A 20,940-nucleotide genomic window follows, 5' to 3' on the forward strand; every position below is an offset into this window, starting at 1 on the left:
GTTTCAGGATGCCATGTTTGATGTTGTCATGCAGATAGCAGTGAGGATTGTTCAGCAAAAGCAAACACACTTGGAGCTTAAGGGACTGGAACAGATGGAGCTGGTCCTTGGTCTCCATCCCACACTTGTAAATATCCCTGAAGGGAGAAGTCAAACCCCAGCTGGTTTCTCAGGAACGAAACCCTCTGATTTCTGTCTTTGGAGCAGAGTAAAACCTTTACACTCTTTTCTATCTTCATGCTGGTTGCTTCCTTTGACATGAACTGTGGTGTCGTTCCAGCTGAATTGCTTAGTGAAGATGGTGACACTGCATGGGATTCCTGAGGATTTAGACAGATATCCCAAAGACCTCTTGCTGTTTCTAAGGTAACTGCTGTGGTTTTTGTTGTTGCCTTGGTACTTAGTGGGGAAAAAGAGATATTAGTTTATAGCCCAGCTGGTAATGACAGTTTCATATCTGATATATATTTTAAACTTGTCCAGGCCTCCTTACAGGGGTAAAATCAGGTTGCAGAAAGCTTTCAAATAGGTTTTAAGGTCCTTTCAGACTCAGGCATTCCATCATATTAATACAAACAGTTTGAAGCTCTTTTAAAGTATGTCTGGGTATGAAACCAGTGTGCAGTTTTAGTTCTTTCTGGCCTCTGTGAATGTGCCTTTCACTTACAACATCAAAGGAAACAATAGAGTGGATTTCTCTGTTCCAGTAGCCACCCCCTGTGGTTCCATATCCAGATCCTAAACAATTTTGAGATGTGTTTCACAACAGATTCCTGGAGGTGAAACTGGATTTTTGCAATATGTGGATTGGGAACATTGGGAAGAACAATTCGTAGAATTTAGTCTGCAAATGTGGAGGATGTTACATTGGATACAGTCTATGTCGAACAGCCTTGAAGCTCTTTGATACCATTCACTACAATTCACGGTGTATTTGTCTTTCTAGTCCCTCAGACTATGCAGCAACAGGAAGCTGCAGGCAGTACTTTGCTAATATTGGGGAAGCAAACCTGGATCTTCTGCAGAGAGAATCATCCCAGCGGAAACAACTGCTCCTGGAAGCTTTAGCATGTTTGGTACGTGATCAGGGGACAAGCCTGGGGAGAACTTGGGGTTCTCAGCTGGCAGCAGGAGCAAGAATGCTCTTCTACAGTGGCAGCCAGTTGTGTTCAATGCCTCTGTCTTGTGTTATTTCAGAGAATTCCTGGCACACGAGTAACTGAGGAAGATGCAGAGGTTCTGGGACATCTGGTCTGTGACCTGGGTGGAGAATACATTGCGAGTTCTGGTGGGAACCTGCTGAAGCAGTTAAACAAGTGTGACTCTTTCCTGCCTGACCAAGAAGAGGCCATTAGGAGCATCATCAGCAGTGGTAACACTACGTTTGGGTATGAACTTTTCTTTTGGCATCAGCAAAACAGTTCCCTTAAAACCATTGTCCTGGTAAGACCTGGGTGAACTCCAGCCAACCAGCTTGGTAGGAAACTGGAATAATTCCTTGCTTTTGACTTTCATACTGGGTCTTTTACATTGCTTTATTTTTACTCCTTTCAGCTGAAAGGTTTGGCTGGAATTCCACTGAGAAATGCATTCACTTCTGTGTCTTACCTGCTCTAGTTATAAAAGCCTTTCCTTTGGTCTGATTTTCATCCCTGCCCATGGCAAGGCATTGGAACTGGATGATCTTAAGGTCCTTTCCAACCCAAACCATCCTGTGATTAACCAGACTTCCCTGTCCTGATGGACACAGGTGGCCCTGGCTGTTTGTCAGCCACTGGCTTTCAGAAAGCATCTGTTTCTACCTGTTGAACTGACAGATGCTTGGTGAATCCCAGGCTGTATCTAACAGAGACATGCTCCAGGGAGCCAAATATCTTCCCTTCCTGTGTCAGATGCCCTGAGATCTTGGCACTGAATTGGGCAATAGTGAGTGATAAACATTCTTTGGTTTTCATGCTTAAGAAAACAATGTATTTGTTAAATGCCATTTTCTCATCTAGTTGCCCTTGTTTGTGTTCCTGTCAATTGCTCCTGCTCTGCTGGAATGAAGTTGTGTGTAACAGAAAGTGATTGAGATGTTTTAGGATTTAAATCTTACCTTCTCTTAAGTACAAATGCTACAAGGGCATAATCCTGGCAGCCTTTAAGGTGGGTTTTTTCCCTTCTTTGGCTCTTCCTTGAAAACTAATCCCTGTTAATTCTTGTATGCAGACCTCCTGCAGCATGGTCAGCTTTCACCTTGAATGAGCTCAGTGGGTTGATTCCTGTATTTGATCACAGCATCTTGCAGCAGATTCCCAAGGTGGGTATTCATAACGGGTCCTGCAGTATGGAAGAAATACAATGGGAGTTGTTCAGCCTGTATGTTTTCAGTAGTGTCTTCATTTAACAGTATGGTGCCAAAGGGGATTGATGGTCTAGGAGATGTGAGGATGGCAGCCTGGAACTGCAAATCTAGATCACAGTCATCCTCTTCCTGTAACTGCTGGAAGAGGGCCAGAGGTGGAAAGCAGTAATAACTCTATACAGTACTTTGTGAGGGGGTAGATTCATTTATGGGCTGTGGGATATGAGTCTAAGCATTTAGAAAGTTGCTTTTGGTTTCCCAAGGAATGATCTCTAGCAGCAGGTCTGCTGCCCATAATACTTTATTGATGTTTATTGTCTGAGTAGCTACTTGTTATGTTGGTGGAACACCCAGGGTTGCAATAGCCCCCTGATGAAACCTCTTCCTTGCAGAATGCTTTCATTGTTTGGCTGGAAAACTTTGCACGTGATTCACCTCTGTCAAGGGAAGAGCTGGGCACTGTTGTTGAAGAACTCCTGCCTACCAGGCATAAGCGTGCTGATGGTATGAGAGCTCTCTCTGATCTATTCCCCTGGTGTCAGGGTTGACCCTAGTGCTTGTGGGTGTCCCTACATGTGACTGAGTTGAGCTATGAAACACTGGGTGGCAGGTCACCCACGAGGAGGGTGGTGCCAGGAGTGTAAACCTGTCCCTCTCCACAAGGGAGCATTCAAGGCTTTGAAGCACAAGGATTTAACACTGAGCACAGTTGGTGATTGCTTCAACAGGTTGCCCAGCTGGGAAGCAGATAACAGAGAGTGTTCTTGAAGATTACATGATGCCTCTTAACTACACACCTGGAGAGTTACGTGCTTGCCTGAAGAACGTCTCTCTGGACAATCATCTCCCTCAGATGCTGACCTATGCCTTCAGTGTTCAGCAGTTGGCTGTGCTGAAGGAGCATCTGGATGAGGTAATGCCAGGCTGAAGAAGGTCCATTTATCTCCTGATTAGATTGTTCGGGGGCTTGTCCACTTGAACTTAAGTATCTCCAAGGACTGAGACTACCATGTGTCTGGGCTCCTCTTCCGATATTTGTCCATCTTTACTGCAAAAATACGTTTGTTAGTATCTAATCAGACTTTTCATTGCCTGTTGGTCCTTCTTTCACTGTGCACCTCTGAGTGTGGCTCCATCCTCACTATAATCTCCTAATAGATAATTGAAGATAGTAATAAAATCCTTGCCTAATCTCTTCTTTAGACTAAAACTCCCACCTCCCTCAGTCCCACTGCCCCCCTTTGTATGTCGTGTTCACTGGCCCCCATCCAGCATCGCTCTGTGCTAGACTTGCTGGTCTCTCCTAGACTTTGGCAAAGTCTTTCTTGTGCCAGGGAGCCCAAAATTGGATGTAATATCCAGAGGGGCTCTTGTAAGTGCCAGCCAAGTGGAGGAGGAATAATCATTATCCTCCCAGTATTAGATTAGCCTTCACTAATGCTCACTCAGATCTGTGTTGAGCCAGTTCACAGTGCTTTGGGTTTGGTCCTTCCCCCAGGACCTGCTTGCTAGAGCTGTGAAGCAGAAAAAGGACAGATGTGCTCATGCAACCTCACTGGCTTTGGTTTCTTATTCCTTGCAGACCTTTTGGGCTTTTCCATGTTAATTTTGCAGAGCATATATTCATAAACACAGACATGATAATGGGTGTTCATAGCAATAACAACAGTCTTTCCACAGATGTATCCTGATGGGTATCCTGAAAATCTGATCTACCAACTGGACTCTCTCATTGATTTTGTCACCCCTGAGGATGTTTCCAAATGGAAGATATCTTCAGCTGACACACTGGCTGCCTTGCTCAGAAACAAGCCCCATGATGATCAGGTAGGAAGCTGGGTTTGCTTTACTGCCTATGTTTGCTTTCTGGTTTGGGAGCTGCTGCTTTAGTGGGCTCAAAGGTGATTGCCCCATCCTTGAGGCCACACTAATAGATTGGAAATGATTTGGTTTTATTATTGTAATTATTGCATTTCTTTTTTCTTTTGGGGTTGAAACCAAGTTAAAATCAAATGTGTTTTTAGGCTTCAGTAATAATCAAACGATACATTGACCTGGGAAACCCCTTGAATGTCACTGCTCTGAATGCAATTGGTACCAGATATGTGTGCCTGCTAAATGAGACGGAGCTGCAGATGATAGACTCCAACAGCTTGAAGTAAGTGAAATACTGTGATGCTCTTGTGTTTATGCAAAAGCATTTTCCCCTCAGCAAGTGCATTTTCCTTTTCACTTGGTGAAAGGAAATCTAGGAAGCAACTTAGTACCTGCTCTGTGTGTGTTCTTTATTGCAGCTCAGCTGACAGCAGATGTGGTCTGCATGCATGCTTTTATCTAGAGGCAAAAGAGAGTTAACATAATGGAATTTAAAGTCCTTCAAAAGACTGTAAATGAAATTAACTACATCTTTGCAAACACACACACACTTATGCACCATCAGAACCATCATAGCTTAGAAGACGCATCATTTTGAGCAGGAGGCTAAGACGTTGTGTTTTTTCTCTTAGCTTCTGTCCATACCCCTTCCATCTACTGGGAATAGGGAGTCACCTTTCCTATACAGAGAATCACAGAGAAATACTCAGAATACTTAAAAATGGACATCAGTTGAAGTTTTCTCTTCCTAAATCATCTTTGTTTTGCAGACTGGCATCTCTGAATCCCTCAGCCTGTTCAGAGCTCACAAAAGAGATCTTGTATGCTAAAGCAAAAAGTGCTTTCTCAGACCAGCGACGTTCACCTGCTTACTATCAGCTTATTGAACCGTATCTGGGTATGTGAAAGAGCAGTATGTTACAGGAAAAGAGAGAAGCCTTAGCCAGAAGCTGAATGAGTAACTAATACACCCAAGATTTGGGAACTGTCAAAGCCAACTTGTTAGAAGTTTCAGTCCTTTCCAGCATGTAGGTGGCATAAAATACTCTTGAAAGATTCCCTACCTGACTGAAAGTCACCCAAATCTATTGTCAGACTATCCCAGTCAAACCCTAAATCAAACTCGTGACTTCTGGGATGGGTAAGATCTGCTTACATCCATAAGAAATCAAGCTGCTAATGCCCTTCTCCATGTCACAAACTATACTCTTCCCTGTTAAGCCAAGAATTTATTCACAGCCTGAGCAAACTCTCCTTAACCTTCTGCCTAGCATCTGGCATTGTCACAGATGGGTTTAATGGCAACACAATAATAACCTCCAGCAAAATGAAGTAGCATCCATGTATTTTACAGTTGGGATTCACTCTCTTAGCAGGCCCAGCCTAATAAGTTCTGGAGCCATGCTCATAACTCATATTATACAGATGCACAGCACTGCTTGTGTGATGCTGTCCTCCATGCTCTGATCTACTTTCTTTCTGGTCCCAGGGGCTGCTCCTCCTGCAGATATCAAAGCTCTAAGCAAGGACAACGTGAACATGAACATTAGTACTTTTATGAAGCTAAGAAGAGACTCTTTGATGGTGAGCTGAACCTTGAAATTGTTTAGCTCCTTGCATTTGTATTGTGCCAAGCAGCTGATTTTGGTTGTGCGTGTCCATTGGAGTAAATCAGGAGGCACTCCATCAAATTCATTCCCCTGCCTAAGGGAAGATTATCCCATTTGAAACCACTCACCACAAATTGGTCTTCCTTGTTCTGCACATTGCTAATAGAAACCCCATCTGGCTCTTGGGCAGAGCTATTATTTCCATTCCTGCTTTATGCCTCTAACTCTTGCTTTTTGACTCCTAGAGCCTGACACCTTTGGAGGTTGAGGGCTTGCTGGGGATGCATCTTGGTGACCTGAGCAAATGGCAGACAACCTCTCCCATCCGGGAGTGGGTCCAGAGGCAGAAACAATCTGAACTGGATAAACTGCATGTTGGACTCTCTGGGGGAACACAAGAAGGCTACATCAACCTTGTCACACCCAAATTTCAGTGTGAGTATTATGGTAGAGCCTCTGAGTGTTGTGCTATTAGGGGTGGCTATTTCCTATAGTTAAAAAGCCAAAGGGCTTCCCTGGATGTGGCATGAAGACATGTTTTTTGCCATGGGGAAATGGTTCAGTCATTGATTTCTTTGTACAAATGCCCCTCTTCTTCCTCTAGTACCATCCTCAGCCTCTCTGGGTACTGTGGCCTCAGCATTCCACCTCCTGCCTGCTCTACTTACCAGTTTCCTGATGATGTGGGTCTTCTCTTGAAAGTCTCCCCTCAAAAGAAAGCAAGATGAGGAGGACCAGCCTATGACCTGCTCTGAGGCCTGTTGGGACAGCCATGCCTGAGGGGGTGAGGGGGTGCTCAGTGCTAGCAGGCAACTGTCCTGCAGCCCAGGGTTCACTTTTAGGTACTTTTGTCTTTCAAATCACTTGGAAAAACAGTGTTGTGTCTGAAGGGAGCACTTCAGACTCTTCAGAACAGGATCTTTGCCTTTTGTACAGACCAAGCCCAGGTAAGCCCCAGCCATAACACCACAGCACAAATGATGTCAGTATCTCACTGCACAACCCTGGTGGGTTTAAGGGTGATCAAATTGGCTGCTCTGAGCAATATAATTGTTAACATGCAAAGAGCCTCCTCCCTTGCCACTGCCAAGACCTCTGAGTGGGAGTGAAGTTTTCCAGCTGATAGTAAATAAATAATGGAAGTAAGTAAAAAATGCCAGAAGCAAACGGATGAGTTGCTGTTGTCTTGTCTTCATTCAGACTCCCTGCACCTTTGTGTCTGCAGATACTGGTCCAAATGGCCAGAAACCCCAGGCATACCTGTTACCTTCCTTTGGTGTTGACTGCTCAGCCCTCAAGAGCTGAGGCTGTTCTCAGCTTCCTCATGGGGAGGGGAGAAGAACTTTGTGTAAGGTTTTTCAAGGCTTTTTTCCCTATCACTCATTAGGAATTTCTGTCCAGAAAAGCCTCAGTGCAGCCAGTATCCAGCCCCTGAAATCCCACTTTTCCCCCAGGAGGAGAGCCTGCCTGCAAAGACATCATAAATGGTTGAGGAGAAGCTTGTTTGTCCTTCACTGCAGGCCACTGGGTGGCAACTTCCCACTGCCTGCATCCCGTGGTGCTGGGCACTAGCTCGCGTGGGAGAGAGCTTGGTGTAAGAAACACTCTGTGTTTGTAACAGCATTGATGTCCTGATGGAAACCTTGAGTTGTTTCTCTGTGCTTTGAGTCACCCTCAACAAAGGCTGTGCAAGAACCTCCTCAGCCCAAGGAGAATGAAGTTACTGAATGGAAGATCTGCAAGTTGGAGGGAGAAACATGCTCTTGTAGAAGAGCTGTTGGAGGAGGAGACACTAAGATAATGAAGAAAGAGCAAGAGAAGTGAAAACTGTTTCAATTTAAGCCAAGTAGAAAAACTTCACCACAAAGCACAAAACACATCAAAGAACACATTGGATTAGGGGGAAAAAAAGGTTGATATTTTATTACATAGCATTGAATCAAGTAATCAAGAAACTGTCTTCAGTTACTCATCCCTCAAAGGAGAGTTTGTGTGGTTTGAACTGGTCAAAACGTCTCAGGAGTTCATGAAACAAGATAAATACCTTTTAGTGGATCATTGCTAGGCCATATTCTGCTTCCTTTGCAATGGCCAGGAACTCAGATCCCTGAGTTGTCCCACTCTTTCAGTAGAGCCCAGAGGACTGCTTAGAAGTAAAATACCACTCAGTGCCAGTAAAGCTGGTGGAACGGGGCCTGCTGTCAGCACCACTGCATTGTCAGACCAGTCAGTATTGCTGGTGACTGTATTACACAGAGCAACTAGCTAGTAAGTACCCATTGGACTGCTTTGGACTGGAGAAATGTCCTCCTTTCCCTGCCCAGCCTCAAAATAATAAGCAAATTCTGTGCTGGTATCCAAAGGGCAAAATTCCTTTCCTGGGATTCTGCTTTCCAGCAGGGAATTTGCCAGCACCATTGTTTAGTGGGGTGGTGAATATTGAAGGAGGGATCCCGTGAGTGTGGTGCTGGAGGTGGCAGTGTCAGAGGAGCCCTTGCAGCAGGGAGCTTCCCACGATGATAGTCAGCACATACACTAGGCAAGAGGAGAGCCTGGATCCTGATCCTAGGTGGAGGACACAGAAAGAATTGGATTATCCAGGTAAATGGCATGTGTGAGCTGTGGGGCTTTGGGATTCAGGTATCCCAGAGCCCTTACCTGTGCCTCAGGCACTGACCTGCACCCCAGCTATAAATGTCACCTGGGTGTGAGTAGTCAGCAGGACTGAGTCTCCTACTTTCACCAGTGTAAAGCAGGAGTAAATCTGAGTCATTCAAGCTACTCAGAAACAACAAGGCTACATCCTTGCCTGGTGCACAGCACCCCAGTGCATTGGCATCAATGGAATTACTCCAGCTTTCTGTGGAGCACTTTAGGGGAGGTGATGAGCTACCTTAAGGTGCACCTTGCCAGACATGAGATCCCACAGGCTCAGAGGCAGCCAGCTCCAGGGCTGTAATGCCCCATGGAGATGTGGCTGCCTGCCTAGCCAGGGTTACTTGTGGACAGCAGCACACCAGTATCAAACCTGGCCAGGAACAAGCTGGATCAGCTCCTGCTTGTCCATGAGGACTTCTACATGGCCAACAGATCCTAAGTCCTTCCCAACTCCAAACCTTCACACCTTACCAGGTACAGGTGTCATGTTGATGTATCCATCGGCTGTTGGTCTCGGTGACCCTGGTCCACCTGCGGGTGTTGTTTTAGTAGTGTCGTTACTGGTGGTGGAAGAGGAGCTGGGAGATGCTGTGGGACCATTGGTCTTGCAAGCTGATGGTGTTGTCTCGGTCGTTGAGGAGGCGGAGATGGTGGAGTTGGGAGTCAGGGTGGACTTTTGGGGAGGGAAGCTTAGTTCTGTGCCAGTGGGTGCAGAGGTGGAGTTAGCAACAAGGATGCTGGGAGCATTGTGAGTGCTTGGGGTGACGGTGCTACCAGTAACAGGACTGGGATGGGGGATGCCCCCTAATGCTGAGGAGTTCATGGACACCAGTGGGGTGCTGGTGCTGAGGTTAGTGACAGCACCAGTGCTGGTGGTGGCCCCCAGGGTGAGAGCAGGGGGTGGGAGGGAGCTGGGAGAGGTGGAGTTGGTGTTGACAATGGTAAGGATGGTGGTGAGGAGGGTGGGAGCAGGCCCGTGGCTGGAGGATGGCACAATGGGGCTGGTGGTCAGAGCAGCGTGGGAGGTGGAGGCGGCACCAGGGGCTGTGGTGGTGGCACTGAGGATGGGGGCCTTGCTGGTGCTTGGGTTAGTGGGAGAGTGGCTGCTAATGGCAATAGCAGTGGGGACAGTGGCTGTGGGGGTGATACCGGCCAAGGTGGTGGGGTGAGGAGGGGGGGCTGTCCCTGTGGGACTGGGCTCCACCAGCCCCCCGGTGAGGCCGATTCCCAGGACACAGTCCAGCTCCCGCTGGGACTGTCTCTTCACCCAGAGCCTCACTGAGGTCTTGTTTTCAGCTGCCTTCAGCTGGGGGAGGTTTTGCCCGAGCAGATCCTTCACATCCGTGACACTGAGGTTCTGCAATGTACAGCAATGCTCATCCTCACCTTCCCTGCTCAGCAGCATGGACAAGAGCAGCAGTGCTCCAGGGATCTACCTGCAGCGCTCTGGGATTCAGGGCAAGGAAGGTGTTGATGTCCATGTCTATGGCAGTGCCGGCTTCAGCCAAGGCTTTCAGGTCCTTTGATGGAGCTCCACCTTAAAGAAAGCACATGGGGCACCTCTAAATATGCAAAAACTCCTAATGCTAAACCCCAATAACCAAGGAAGAGATGCCCAACGTCAGGAAGGAGGATGAAGGCTCAAACACCTACCCAGGTATGGCCAAATCCTGCAGTAATAGGTCTTGGGGGTGCCAACCAGGTTAGCAAAGGCCACCTTGGCCTTTCTGTAGAGTAGGTTCTTCTTGGGTTGAAAGCAGGAACTGATGTTCAGTTGTCCAGCGGTCCTGGGGAAGGGATGGGTATAGGTTAGAGCCAGTGGCATGGCCCTAAATCACAGCTAAATCCCTTTAGTTGGCTGGAGGAGATGAGTGATGTGTCCCTGCTTGTGGTGCTGGTGGCTTGGGCAGGAGTTGAAGGAGGACATGGCCATCCCACCACACTGCCTGCATGGAGATAAGGGTCTGCCATCCCACTGCTTGCTTCCTTTTAGGCTCCAGGGGCCCTGTAGGCTGAAAAGCATGCCTGCCACTGGCTTACCTGATTGCTTCTGGATCTATCTGCTGGATCTGCTTATACTGCAGACTACACAGGTTTTCTCCCCCAATTTGCTGAAGCAAAGGGCCAGTCAAGATGCCCCCCAGGGACAGGAACCTGCTGAGGAGATGCTGGACCTGGGAAACACAGTTCAGGAGGGAAGGAAGATGCTCCCAATGGAATTGTGTGCGTTACAAACCCACCACGCTGGGCTTGGGCACTGAGCAGTCCTGATATGGGTTCCCCAGCACCTGCTGCTGCCATGGGTTTACCTGGAGGATGCTCCACTTCCCATCTGAGGCTTTGAGCAGGATTGAGAGCGTGTCACTGGATGTCACCATCCACCGACTGATCTCCTCTGCTGAGTACTGCTGGGACAGCTGTCCCAGCAGCCTCAGCTGCTCATCCGGGATGCCCGAGGGGTAGATCTGTGGGACCAGGCCAGTGGGGCAGAGAAGAGGGTCAGGGAAGGGGAAAGGAGGAGGAAATGGATGCAGGGACCCGCTTGGGCACCTTCATCCCTGCACCTGGTGATGCTGGTTCCCACAGCGGGGTTTGCCCACACTAATGGGGGCTCCTGCTCTGTGTCACCATCACCTGATCCAGCTTCTTCTTTATAACCTGGAGGTAGTCTGTGGGGTACGGCTGATCCATCACAAGCTTCAGGTTCTCCTTCAGAAACTCATTGCTCAGGCACAGGTCAAACTGCTCGCTGGTGTAGTCAAATAAGATGGGGTCAAAGATGGTGCTGGCGGTGATGGGCTCAGACAGGCAGTCTGTGGGCAGGGAGAGGGCATCAGGCTGATGTTTCCCCTCTTCCTGCCTGGCTCTGGTCCTGCGGAGCCCTTGGAAGAGCTCCAGTGAATGAACAGGGAATTCCCTGCAACTCATCCTCCCATCCCCTGAGTCCTCAACCCAAGTAGATGCCTAAGTCACTTTCATTACCTAATGTTATTCCATGTGCTTTGCTCTATTAAAGGCAACTAAAGATGCCCAGGTGAGGTGAATCCTTTCCTATGTCATGCACAGGAGCATCCTTCAGCCTTGCAGCATCCTGGTGTTACCCTTGCTTGGAAGTTTTGCCCCCGATCCATCCCCTCCCCAGCTGCTGCTGCCATATTCCTGCTCCCAGGTAAGGGCAAACCCCACACTGTGTTATCCCATCTCCCCACCTCCTTTATGGGAATCCCACAGCTTTCAGCCTGGTCCCATCCCCTCCCTGGGGCCACTTTTCCCTCCCAAGAGCAAAGGGAAACGCTCACGGTCTGCGCTCCGCCTCATCCTGGGATGTGATGAATCCGATGCTGCTGCGAAGGCCCTGAGGAGATTCAGGGACTTCTCCTTTTGGGAACGTCCCTGTTTGCCATATGCAGCTGCGATGCTCCTGCCGAAAGCCTCCCGTGCTGCCTGCAGGGGGGCAGAGGTGCTGGTCCCATAGCCCCAGCACTGAGCTGGCTGATGGGCAGCTTGCCCTATGGTCTCCAGGAGGGGTTTTACCTGGGGCACCAAGCTCAGCATGGTCTGGTTCAGAGCCAGCACCAGCAGGCCCAGGTTCTGCAGAGTCTGTAGATCCCAGCTTGATGGATCCCTGTGGCCATGGGGAGAAGGAGCAGCTCAGCATCCTCATGGATGTGCCACCCCTGTGCCCATCACCCAAGCCTATGAGAGCACATGAAGGCTCCTCACCCATACGCTGTGTGCCCGCTGAGGAGCACGGCATTGAGAGCATCCCTCTGGGCTCCCGTCAGTGCTGAGCAGAGCTTCAGGTTCTCCAGGATACTGGGATCAGAGGCTGTGATGGTCTCTGGCTCCATGTCACAAACCAGGGCCCCGAGGCTGCTGAGCTGCTCTGGGCTCAGGCTCCTGCTCCTCACCCCCTGCGAGAGACAAAGAGCCCCTTGTACCAATGCCTGGTGAGGGGGCAGGACCCTGACACCCCCCCCCTTGTCCCCACTCACCAGGCAGGCCAGAGCCCCATGGAGCAGCCCCAAGCGCTGTGCTGAGCCCTTGGGAAGCAGCTCCAGGTTCCCATGGGAAGCATGGGCATAAAATGCTTCACAGGTCCCATTATGAACCTCGGACAAGCTGTGGGGAGCAAGAGTCAGTGCTGGGGGGAGGAATGGGGCGAAGGGCTCCTCTTGTTCAGGTGGGAGATCATTGGGCAGAGGGGATTGGAACTGGATGATCCTATGGTCCTTTCCATCCCAAACTATTCCATGATTCTCATGTTGCTTTTGGAATCAGTTTTACACTGGTGCTCCATTTGGAGCAACAAGGTGCTGAGTGGCACAGGGCCAGAGGGTCCTTCTTATGCTGGGGAGTACGTCTGGAGGGGGTTTCCCAACCCCATACACCCCATGTTATGGGCTGCATAGCCCCAACCTCAGTGAGGAGAGGACCGGGGGTGTCTGCAGGGCTGGAAGTGCCCAGCATGGATCTGATGCAGGAGATTCCAGTCATGCCCCTCTCCCACACACAGCTCCCACACACCCTGGGTCCGAAACCAGGACACGGGGCCTGAAACCAGGACACGGGGCCCCGCTGGATGCCGTGATGTGGCACCAGCCCTGTGCCGCCCTCGATACTCACTCAAAGAAGAGCAGCAGGTCGGGCGGGTACCTGCTGAAATCAGCTGTCAGCTTCCTGGCAGTGAGCAGCCTGGCCAGGCATGAGAGCTGCCAGGGACAATGCAGTGTCAGTGCCAGCGGGATGGGAACCCCTTCGCCCCGGCTCCCCATTGGGATCCATGGGGTTCACAGCCCCCCCTTTCTGCCCCTGCTCACCTGGGCACTGCTCAGCTCTGCTGTTCTGTTCTGCAGCCCCTCGGCAAAGGCAACGATGTTGGCAGCAGGGAGATCATTGTCCAGGATGCATGGAAAACCTTGTAGGAGTGAGGCTGAGAGGCTGCGTTGGGGGACAAGGTTCCATTCACCATCACTTTAGCTCCCAATGCCCCATAGAGGATAAACCTGCTCATTCCCATTGGAAATCCCCCTTCACCCTGACCACTGTGTGATGTGAGTAGGAATAACTTGGGGTGTCATGAAAACAGCCCCTAAAGCCAGCATTGGGTGGTGCCAAAGGGGATGTCCTGCAGGAATGAGGCTGCCCATCCCTGTGGCTGGATGAGAGAGGAACCAGCAGAGCCAGGATCTGGGGGAGGCTCCTGTTGTGTCTGCGTCAGTCCCACAAGGAAAGGGAACTCTCGGTGTGTTTGTACTACAGGAGCTCGGATCCCAGCCCAGAACCTGCTGCATGAGGCTGTAAATCTGTGCAGGAGATAGGGGAGGAAAGCAGCATCCCCCCTGCCAGCCCCACTGCCTGTGCTCCCCAGGTCATAAGAGCCCCTGTTGTGGCTGGTACTCACTCTGTGTGCTGCTCAGGGGCACACAGGACGGCTCCGATGATCAGGGCAGCCTGGGGAGGAGGATAAAGGAATGCTCAGGAATGGGAACAAGGGGTTATTAAACACAGGGAAAGGGACCTGACCCGGCCGGTGGCTGCTGCCCACAAGCCATAAGCAGCTGAGAACTGCAGCAGCCCCAAAGCTGCCCTGGGTTCTGCATGGGGACAAAAGGCACCATGGAGTGGGGACCCTTCAGCAGTGGGTCTGTGCCTGCTTCCTTGAAGCTGAAGGGGGGTACACATCAGGTTTGGGGTCCAGCCCTTGGTTTAGGAGCAGAGCAGTGGGTGAGCAAGGGATGGGGTGGGACAGGGTCACAGGTTCCTTATGGGGCCAGCGGGGAGGTGATGGTTCTGCTGTGAGGTTATGGCAAAGCAGTGACTCACCAGTGCTGCTTGCACGAGGTCTGCAGAGAAACCTGCAATGAAGCAGAAGTGGGTTATAAACCACCCATGAACGGAGCTATGGGCAAATGGGGGCTGCTCTGGGATGGGTCTTTTCTGCATCCATTTAATAGTATTCAGTGGATGCTGAGGAATATGATGCAGGGAGCAGCCTCCCACTGCCTGCGGATACTGATGGGAACAGGAGGCAGAGAGCAGGGAACGCCAGAGCCAAGCGGGATGGGGATGAAGAGGAGCATCCCTGATGCCGGGGGTGGGATGGGGCCCTGGGGCAGGGTTGGATTTAGGGGTACAAGGTGGAACTCACGGAAGCAGAGAGCGGAGGCTGCCTGTGCCATGCTGCTGTGCTGGGGCTTCCTCCTTGGCATGGATGGGATGAGCACAGAACAAACAGGAGCCGTGTCCCAGCTCCGGGATGGTGCTGGGGTCCTGCAGATCCAAAGCTCCGGTGCTGGCACAAACCCCTGCAGTCCACGGAAGGGTTTTACCCCTGTACAGCAGAAACCAGAGTTGAAATCCATCCATTACTATGGTTAAAAGAAGCTCCACCATAAACTGTCCTCTCTGACACCCATAGCCCAGCTCCCCCCTGCATCCTGCAGGGACAGCATCCTCCTGCATCCACATCAGCACAGGCTGGGAGAAACCCAGTGCAGGACACCCGCAGGCTGCCCCCCCCTGTATCCAACCCCCATAGGAAATTAATCCCTTCTGCTTCTGGAGCTGCCCGGTGAAATAGGGTATTGCCCTTCCAAGATGATCCAAGTAACTCCTCCATTAAGGCTCATTGTTCCCTATATCCCACCGTTGGCCTCCGGAGCCGCTCTGCTCCCAAGGGCAGGTGCTCACAGCACTTATCTGCTGCGGGGTGGGGATGTTGCTCTCCAAACGGGGTGTGACAGGGCAGTTTCTCAACACTGTTTTGTAAAGCTGCTTCCTCCCCTGGTTTCGTGTTGGGGTTTTTGCTTTGTCTGGAAAGGGTCATTTTGGGGTAAATCCTCTGGTTTCAGGGTTTCTGTGGTGGGGACAGAGACCCCCCCATGGTAGTGAATGCTTTGAGCTCTCCAGGGGTGTGTTTGTCAGCTGAGCAGGATGTAGACCCGAGTCCCCAGTGATGGGCTCAGCACCCTTCAGGGAGGCTTTTCCACTCATACCCATCCTTTGTTGCCTTGACCATGCACAATCCTGTTCCCTTTTTACAGCTTCCTCCCTGCAGTTGCAGACCCGAAACACCACCTGGCACATGCCATGAAGAAGGAAGGGCCTAAAAGAAAGGAAGCAAAGGCTTTCCCAGGCTGTGGGATGGAAACCCGGAAAATCCCATTGTTCTGCGGCAGCAAATGTTATCTGAGTAGGTATCCCAGGAAAAACATGTTATCCAGGGAATAAGGAAGGATGAGAGCAGTTGGCAGTGGCCATCTGGCTGCTGCTCACCCTGGGGATGCCCTAAGCCCACTTGGATAGGTTTGAGGGCATCAGTCATTCAGGTTGGCCATTCCCTGATGCTGTCCCCATCCCGGTTCCCCACTGTACAACCGGTCCTGCAGCACCAGGGTTCAGCCAATGCCTGCGGCTGTTTCTGGTTGCTATTTTGGAGGGATTTGCTGTAAAAACAGTTCCTGTTGGAGCAGGGAAATGAGAGGAGCTTGTTTGCTATGAGGGACACAGCCCTCGCCGCAGGCTCACTGGACAGAGGTTGGAGTCCACTGCCTCCATCACGTCCCCACACAGCTTGAAATTGGCCTTGAAACAGCCTCAGGCAATGCAGGCACAGGAGCATCGAGCCCAAAGCTGGACACACAGGGAAGCATCTCTTCCCCAGGCCCCTTCCCCATGTCGGTGATGGGCTCCAACCACATCTCCTTTCTCTTAACCAGCCTCTTCCCTGCTCTTGTTGGGTTTGTGATCTTGTATCCCACAACCTGAAGACTGTAAATAACTCCTTTGGGTCTTATTTTTCCTTATAAAAATTCCCATAAATATTGTATTTATAAGTGTATTCTTATAAGATCCTTATAAATATTTATTTTTCCTTATAAATAATTCCTTTTCCAGCTGCTCCAACCTAAGGACTGGCCATTGATGTACAAGAGTTATATAGAAACCATGCATGGTGGCAGCTTTCCCTCTGCACCCCCTAAACACCAGCAACCCCAGGGCTGTTCCCACACCTGTTTGCCATGGAAAGCTGTGGTGTTCCCAAACTGGGGGGTTTCTCCTGCCTCTGCTCCTTGGCTGGGGACAATCCCAAGTGTTGGACATGGTGGGAAACAGGGAAGGCCCCAGGCTTGGACATCCTTGGTTGTGTTACTGAATGCAGGAGGGGTTTTGCATAGAGAATCCCTGTGGTTTCATCCAGGTGAACTTCAGCAGGGTGAGGATGAGCATCGGTGCTCACACAACAGGTTGGCCGGGTTGGAGCCCATGGGCTGGTCCTGCTGGACCAGTTCAGGCTCATTCCTGAAAGCCCCCAGCCCCGCTGCAGCAATGGTACAGATTGAGAGACCAGAGGGCGAACCACAGTAATGGTTTACTACACAGGGTGCAACACAAGGGTTATTGTAAGACATAAGGGTTACTGCAAGCTGTACAGAACATCACAACACACAGCCCCATCACAACCCCCAGGTCACATGTGTGAGTGGATCCACAGAGGATGCAGTGATGGCAGAGGACTGGATGTGACATGGTACCCAGGGAAGGGATCCTGGAATACGCCTCTCTGCGGGGTAAGGAAAACAGGTATTGATCTCTGGTTTCTGCAGCATTGGGTAAAAGTGCAGTGCATGAAGGCTGATGGGTGGTGCAGGGTGCATGGGGTGAGCAGTGGGTGCCAGCCCCCAGCATTGCTGGTCCCCAGCATCCCTTTGCCTTGTCCTGGATGTGTCCCCCATTGCATTGCAGGGACCATTCCCACACTAGGGAAGAGGAGGCTGTGTCCCACCTCTGATGCAAACCTCACCCCTAACTGTTCAGGTGCTCTGGTGCACGTCACCCATGGTCATTCTTTGGCAAACAGGTTCATGCTGTTGATTTACAGCTTCAGGACCTGCCTCACCCCTCCCTGGCCATTCCAGGAAGATGGGATGGGCAGAGATGGGGCCTGCGAGGAAGGAGATGGATTTCCTGCTCCTCCAACCCCTTCAAGCCCGCTGCCACCAGCTCACAAGCCTGTGGTCCCTGCAATACAATGCAATACCCCATGGGGCTTTGGTGACCCACAAGGAGAGGGCTGTGCCGGTTTATTGCCCCTCAGGGTAGGAATAAGATGGGAAACCACTGTAGGTACATTGGATACAGGATAGGGCTTGTGGGATGACAGGGACTGCAGCACATCCTGATGTGGTGGCTCAGTGCAGGGCACCCCAGGGATGGGTGCTCTGGGTGCAATGGGCTCCAGCCACCTCCATCCCTCCCCAGCTCTCCTCATTGCTCCTTCCCACTCTTCCCATCAGCCCACAGCCTTCTGCAGCTTCAACCACTTCCTTGGCTGCTCCAGAGCCTTCCCAAACTGAAGAGGGACAATGGGACCAAGACATGATGCTTATTCCCCCTTGCTTGGGTAAAGCAAGAAGGGGTTTGGGGCTTCTAACCTGTGTCTGCAGGGGTTACATCCCCACCCAGGATAAGAGTGGGTGCTGGGAAAAGGCAATGCTAGTACAGTAATAATATCTATTATAAAAGCTTTGGGCTGCTGGCTCCCTGACCACAGAGGTACTGAAACTGCTCATTCTTGAGGCCGCCCATACTCCAGAACCACTAAAAGACGAGATTATTCTCATAGAAACCTGGAAAAAAGATTAAAATCCCTTTGGATCAACTGTCCCCAGGATCCATGGGGCTGCTGGAGCCCCAGGCTGCACTTCAGCCTCCTGATCTCCCACCTCCCACCTCGCTGTGTCCAGTGAGCACAGCAGGCAGGGGTGAAAGGAATGGGAGTGAGGGATAAGGGGAATGGCTTGAACCTGCCCGAGGGGAGACTGAGCTGAGCTCTTAGGCAGAAGCTGTTCCCTGTGAGGGTGCTGAGGCGCTGGCACAGGGTGCCCAGAGAAGCTGTGGCTGCCCCATCCCTGGCAGTGCTCAAGGCCAGGTTGGACACAGGGGCTTGGAGCAGCTGCTCCAGTGGAAGGGGTTGGAGCTGGATGGGCTTTAAGGTCCCTTCAACCCAAACCATCCTGAGAATCAATGACACAACACCCAGGCTGCCCCAGGTGTGTGCTGCCCTCCCTTTGCTTTGCCATCCTGGCACTGAGGGTTTGCGGACGTGTCCATCATCCTCATGGCAAAGGCAGCATCCCTGCTGCCCTGGCTGTGTCTGAGCCCTGGGGTGAGGACATAAAGCTTTTGGGTCACTCTAAGCTGGTACATGACACACTGACTCTGCTGCTGAGGCCCACAGTGAGGAAAGGGGCATCCAATGGCCACATGGATGATGTGTATGTTAAAAACTGCTAATCACTGCTAAGATCTGCCTAATCCCAGCCCCAGAAGTGAGGGAAGCCATGGATACAGGAAGTGCAGGCATGGAGTCAGCGCTGGGCTCCGCAGGGACCCACTGGGATAGAAATGGAGCATTGGGCTGGATGTGATGGTTTGTGCTCACTCCAGTGCCCACTCGGCCAACCACTGCTCACACTGGGCTCGCTGCTCCTCTGTCTCTGGGCTCTTGGCTTCACTCAGTGCCTCCTGTTCCCCACCACCGAGCACGGCTTCCTGCCTTTCCTCTTCCTCCTTCTGCACCACCTTGTCCTTCAGCTCTTGGATGGTCTCATCCAGCCGGTGAATGATGCTCTGGGGCACCCAGTTGCTGTCCATTGCGGTGATGAAGGGGTCAGGGGCGCAGACCTCAATGAGCTCCTTGCCGGTGGGGATGCGCAGGTAGTAAGCGTGGAGCATCATCCTATAGGGACTGCTGTCCTTCCTGTGGCTGTAGGTGAAGTCCCCCACAATGGGGTGGCCGATGGCGCTGCAATGAACCCGGAGCTGATGAGTGCGCCCTAAGGGGAAAGGAACCATGGACACGGGTTATGCCTGAATCCCTCCTTGAGGATGCAGTGGTGATAACGCACCAAATGGCACTTATCCCTGTTTGAACCCTCTGACCCTTTCTAGGCTTCACTTCGCACCATGCACCCACACCAAGGTCCAAGGCTGCACATGCAGCATCTCTGCCTGCCCAACCTCAGCACCTTGTGCTGTTGAGGACAAGGAAGCCCCATGGAGCCCTTGGGACCTCAGCCTCCCCTGTCCCCAACCCCAACCTCCTACCTGTAAGCGGCTGCAGCAGCACTTTGGTTACGGGGTCTCCGCTGTAGGACCCGTGCTCCAGCACGATCAGCTCCGACTGGCAAGGCTTGGGGTTCTCACAGCCTGCAGTGGATGCAGATGGGAGTCAGCTCACCCCCTGCGTGGCCTGGGCAGTGCAGGCAGGGCGTGGGAGCTGCTCACCCTCCGTCCCATCGATGCACATCATGTGGGTCATGCCCTCGGTGGTGTTCTTCCCGATGGCATAGCTGATCGTCATCCGGCTCTGGCTGACGTGGCCCCTGACCTGCAGGGCAGGAAGAGGGTTGGCAGACTGAGCCCTGTCACCCATCACCAGGACAAGCAGCAGAGGCCAAGCCCCAATGTAACCACACCAAGTCCAGAAGCAGGACTCGGCATCATGGGCTTACCAAGGCGAGATAGGCTTTGGTCACCAGCCGGTCCTTAAAGCACTTGTAGGCACTTCCTGCTGCTGCCTTGTTGAGTGCAACACACAGAGCCCCACTGGTGGAGAAGTCGAGCTGGTGGCAGAACCTGGGGAGGAGACGGGAGGTGCAGAAGCATCCCATGGGCAGGAAGGAGCCTGCTCCAGGCCTGGCTGCTCACCTGAAGCCGTAGTAGGTGTCGGGGTCGGCCAGCTCGGGGAAGCGGTACTTGAGCTGGCTCTGCAGCGTCAGGGTCTCGTACCACATCTTGCTGTCGATGCGGATGTCCCAGTGCTTGTTGACCACGATGAAGTCAGAGCTCTGGTACAGGATGCACAGGTTGTCGATGCTGCCCGGCTCCATGGCCGGCGCCCTGCGGGAATCAGGATGAGCGGGGTGGGAAGAGCCTGTGCACCCCGCGATGGGGCAGTACCTGCACCCCGGTAGGGCTGGAAGTGAACCGGTACCGCGGGGTCACACCGCATGGCTCCCCGAGCAGTACCGGGCTCCACCGCACGGTGCCCGTGCCTTACCGGTGCCCGTGCCCCAGCCGTCCCGGTCCCGCACCCGTCCCGGTGCCCCACGTGGAGGCCCCGCCGCCGCCCGATGCTTGGGCCGGTCCAGCCCGGCTGCGGGGCTCGGCCCAAGCGGCTCCCACCGCCGCCCGCCGGGGCCGAGCCGCAATCACGAAGGGGACACGGAACACGGTGGAGGGGCCGGAGCTGAGCCCCGGAGCTGAGCCCCGGCCCCGATCCCGGTTCCCGTTCCCGTCCCGGTCCCTCCCTTCCTGCAGCGCCGTCCGCCGGGAGCGGCGCTCGGCGGCTACATCCCCTCCACCGCTGGGCGGCGCCGTCACCGGCCCCGGACCGCGCGTCGCATCCAATCAACGCCGCGGCTTCCGCGTCCCCGTTTCGTC

The 20,940-nt window shown here is 52.2% G+C and overlaps 3 protein-coding genes across 4 annotated transcripts in view; 1 reads left to right on the top strand and 2 right to left on the bottom strand.

Moving 5' to 3' along the window:
• The window catches only part of MSLN (mesothelin), a 28,495-nt gene extending 21,509 nt beyond the window's left edge, over nucleotides 1-6,986 (top strand). For both annotated transcript variants that reach the window (XM_034065464.1, XM_013128032.3), the window contains 12 exons: nucleotides 281-366; nucleotides 947-1,076; nucleotides 1,198-1,388; nucleotides 2,212-2,302; nucleotides 2,740-2,851; nucleotides 3,076-3,260; nucleotides 4,028-4,174; nucleotides 4,372-4,505; nucleotides 4,993-5,120; nucleotides 5,712-5,806; nucleotides 6,078-6,267; nucleotides 6,437-6,986. In XM_034065464.1, coding sequence (XP_033921355.1) covers nucleotides 281-366; nucleotides 947-1,076; nucleotides 1,198-1,388; nucleotides 2,212-2,302; nucleotides 2,740-2,851; nucleotides 3,076-3,260; nucleotides 4,028-4,174; nucleotides 4,372-4,505; nucleotides 4,993-5,120; nucleotides 5,712-5,806; nucleotides 6,078-6,267; nucleotides 6,437-6,531 — 1,584 coding nt within the window. In that variant the 3' untranslated portion in view covers nucleotides 6,532-6,986. The remainder of the gene's footprint in view (nucleotides 1-280; nucleotides 367-946; nucleotides 1,077-1,197; nucleotides 1,389-2,211; nucleotides 2,303-2,739; nucleotides 2,852-3,075; nucleotides 3,261-4,027; nucleotides 4,175-4,371; nucleotides 4,506-4,992; nucleotides 5,121-5,711; nucleotides 5,807-6,077; nucleotides 6,268-6,436) is intronic.
• A 750-nt stretch (nucleotides 6,987-7,736) lies between these two features.
• Nucleotides 7,737-15,168, bottom strand: LOC106023365 (mesothelin-like protein). The gene is made up of 17 exons (XM_034065779.1): nucleotides 15,140-15,168; nucleotides 14,642-14,824; nucleotides 14,317-14,348; nucleotides 13,895-13,944; nucleotides 13,311-13,431; nucleotides 13,117-13,202; nucleotides 12,486-12,612; nucleotides 12,214-12,404; nucleotides 12,025-12,115; nucleotides 11,790-11,934; nucleotides 11,125-11,303; nucleotides 10,800-10,955; nucleotides 10,531-10,664; nucleotides 10,144-10,277; nucleotides 9,927-10,027; nucleotides 8,962-9,847; nucleotides 7,737-8,397 (listed from the first exon to the last, which is right to left on the bottom strand). The coding sequence occupies exons 2-17, from the start codon at nucleotides 14,700-14,702 to the stop codon at nucleotides 8,315-8,317; spliced, it is 2,577 nt and encodes an 858-aa protein (XP_033921670.1). The 5' UTR covers nucleotides 14,703-14,824; nucleotides 15,140-15,168; the 3' UTR covers nucleotides 7,737-8,314.
• A 1,694-nt stretch (nucleotides 15,169-16,862) lies between these two features.
• Nucleotides 16,863-20,749, bottom strand: RPUSD1 (RNA pseudouridine synthase domain containing 1). Its single transcript, XM_034065790.1, has 6 exons — nucleotides 20,558-20,749; nucleotides 20,206-20,397; nucleotides 20,010-20,133; nucleotides 19,783-19,885; nucleotides 19,603-19,704; nucleotides 16,863-19,331 (listed from the first exon to the last, which is right to left on the bottom strand). The coding sequence occupies exons 2-6, from the start codon at nucleotides 20,385-20,387 to the stop codon at nucleotides 18,934-18,936; spliced, it is 909 nt and encodes a 302-aa protein (XP_033921681.1). The 5' UTR covers nucleotides 20,388-20,397; nucleotides 20,558-20,749; the 3' UTR covers nucleotides 16,863-18,933.
• Between the last annotated feature and the right edge of the window lie 191 nt (nucleotides 20,750-20,940).

This window comes from Melopsittacus undulatus, chromosome 8 (assembly GCF_012275295.1).
Source record: "Melopsittacus undulatus isolate bMelUnd1 chromosome 8, bMelUnd1.mat.Z, whole genome shotgun sequence".
Lineage (NCBI taxonomy): Eukaryota > Metazoa > Chordata > Aves > Psittaciformes > Psittaculidae > Melopsittacus > Melopsittacus undulatus.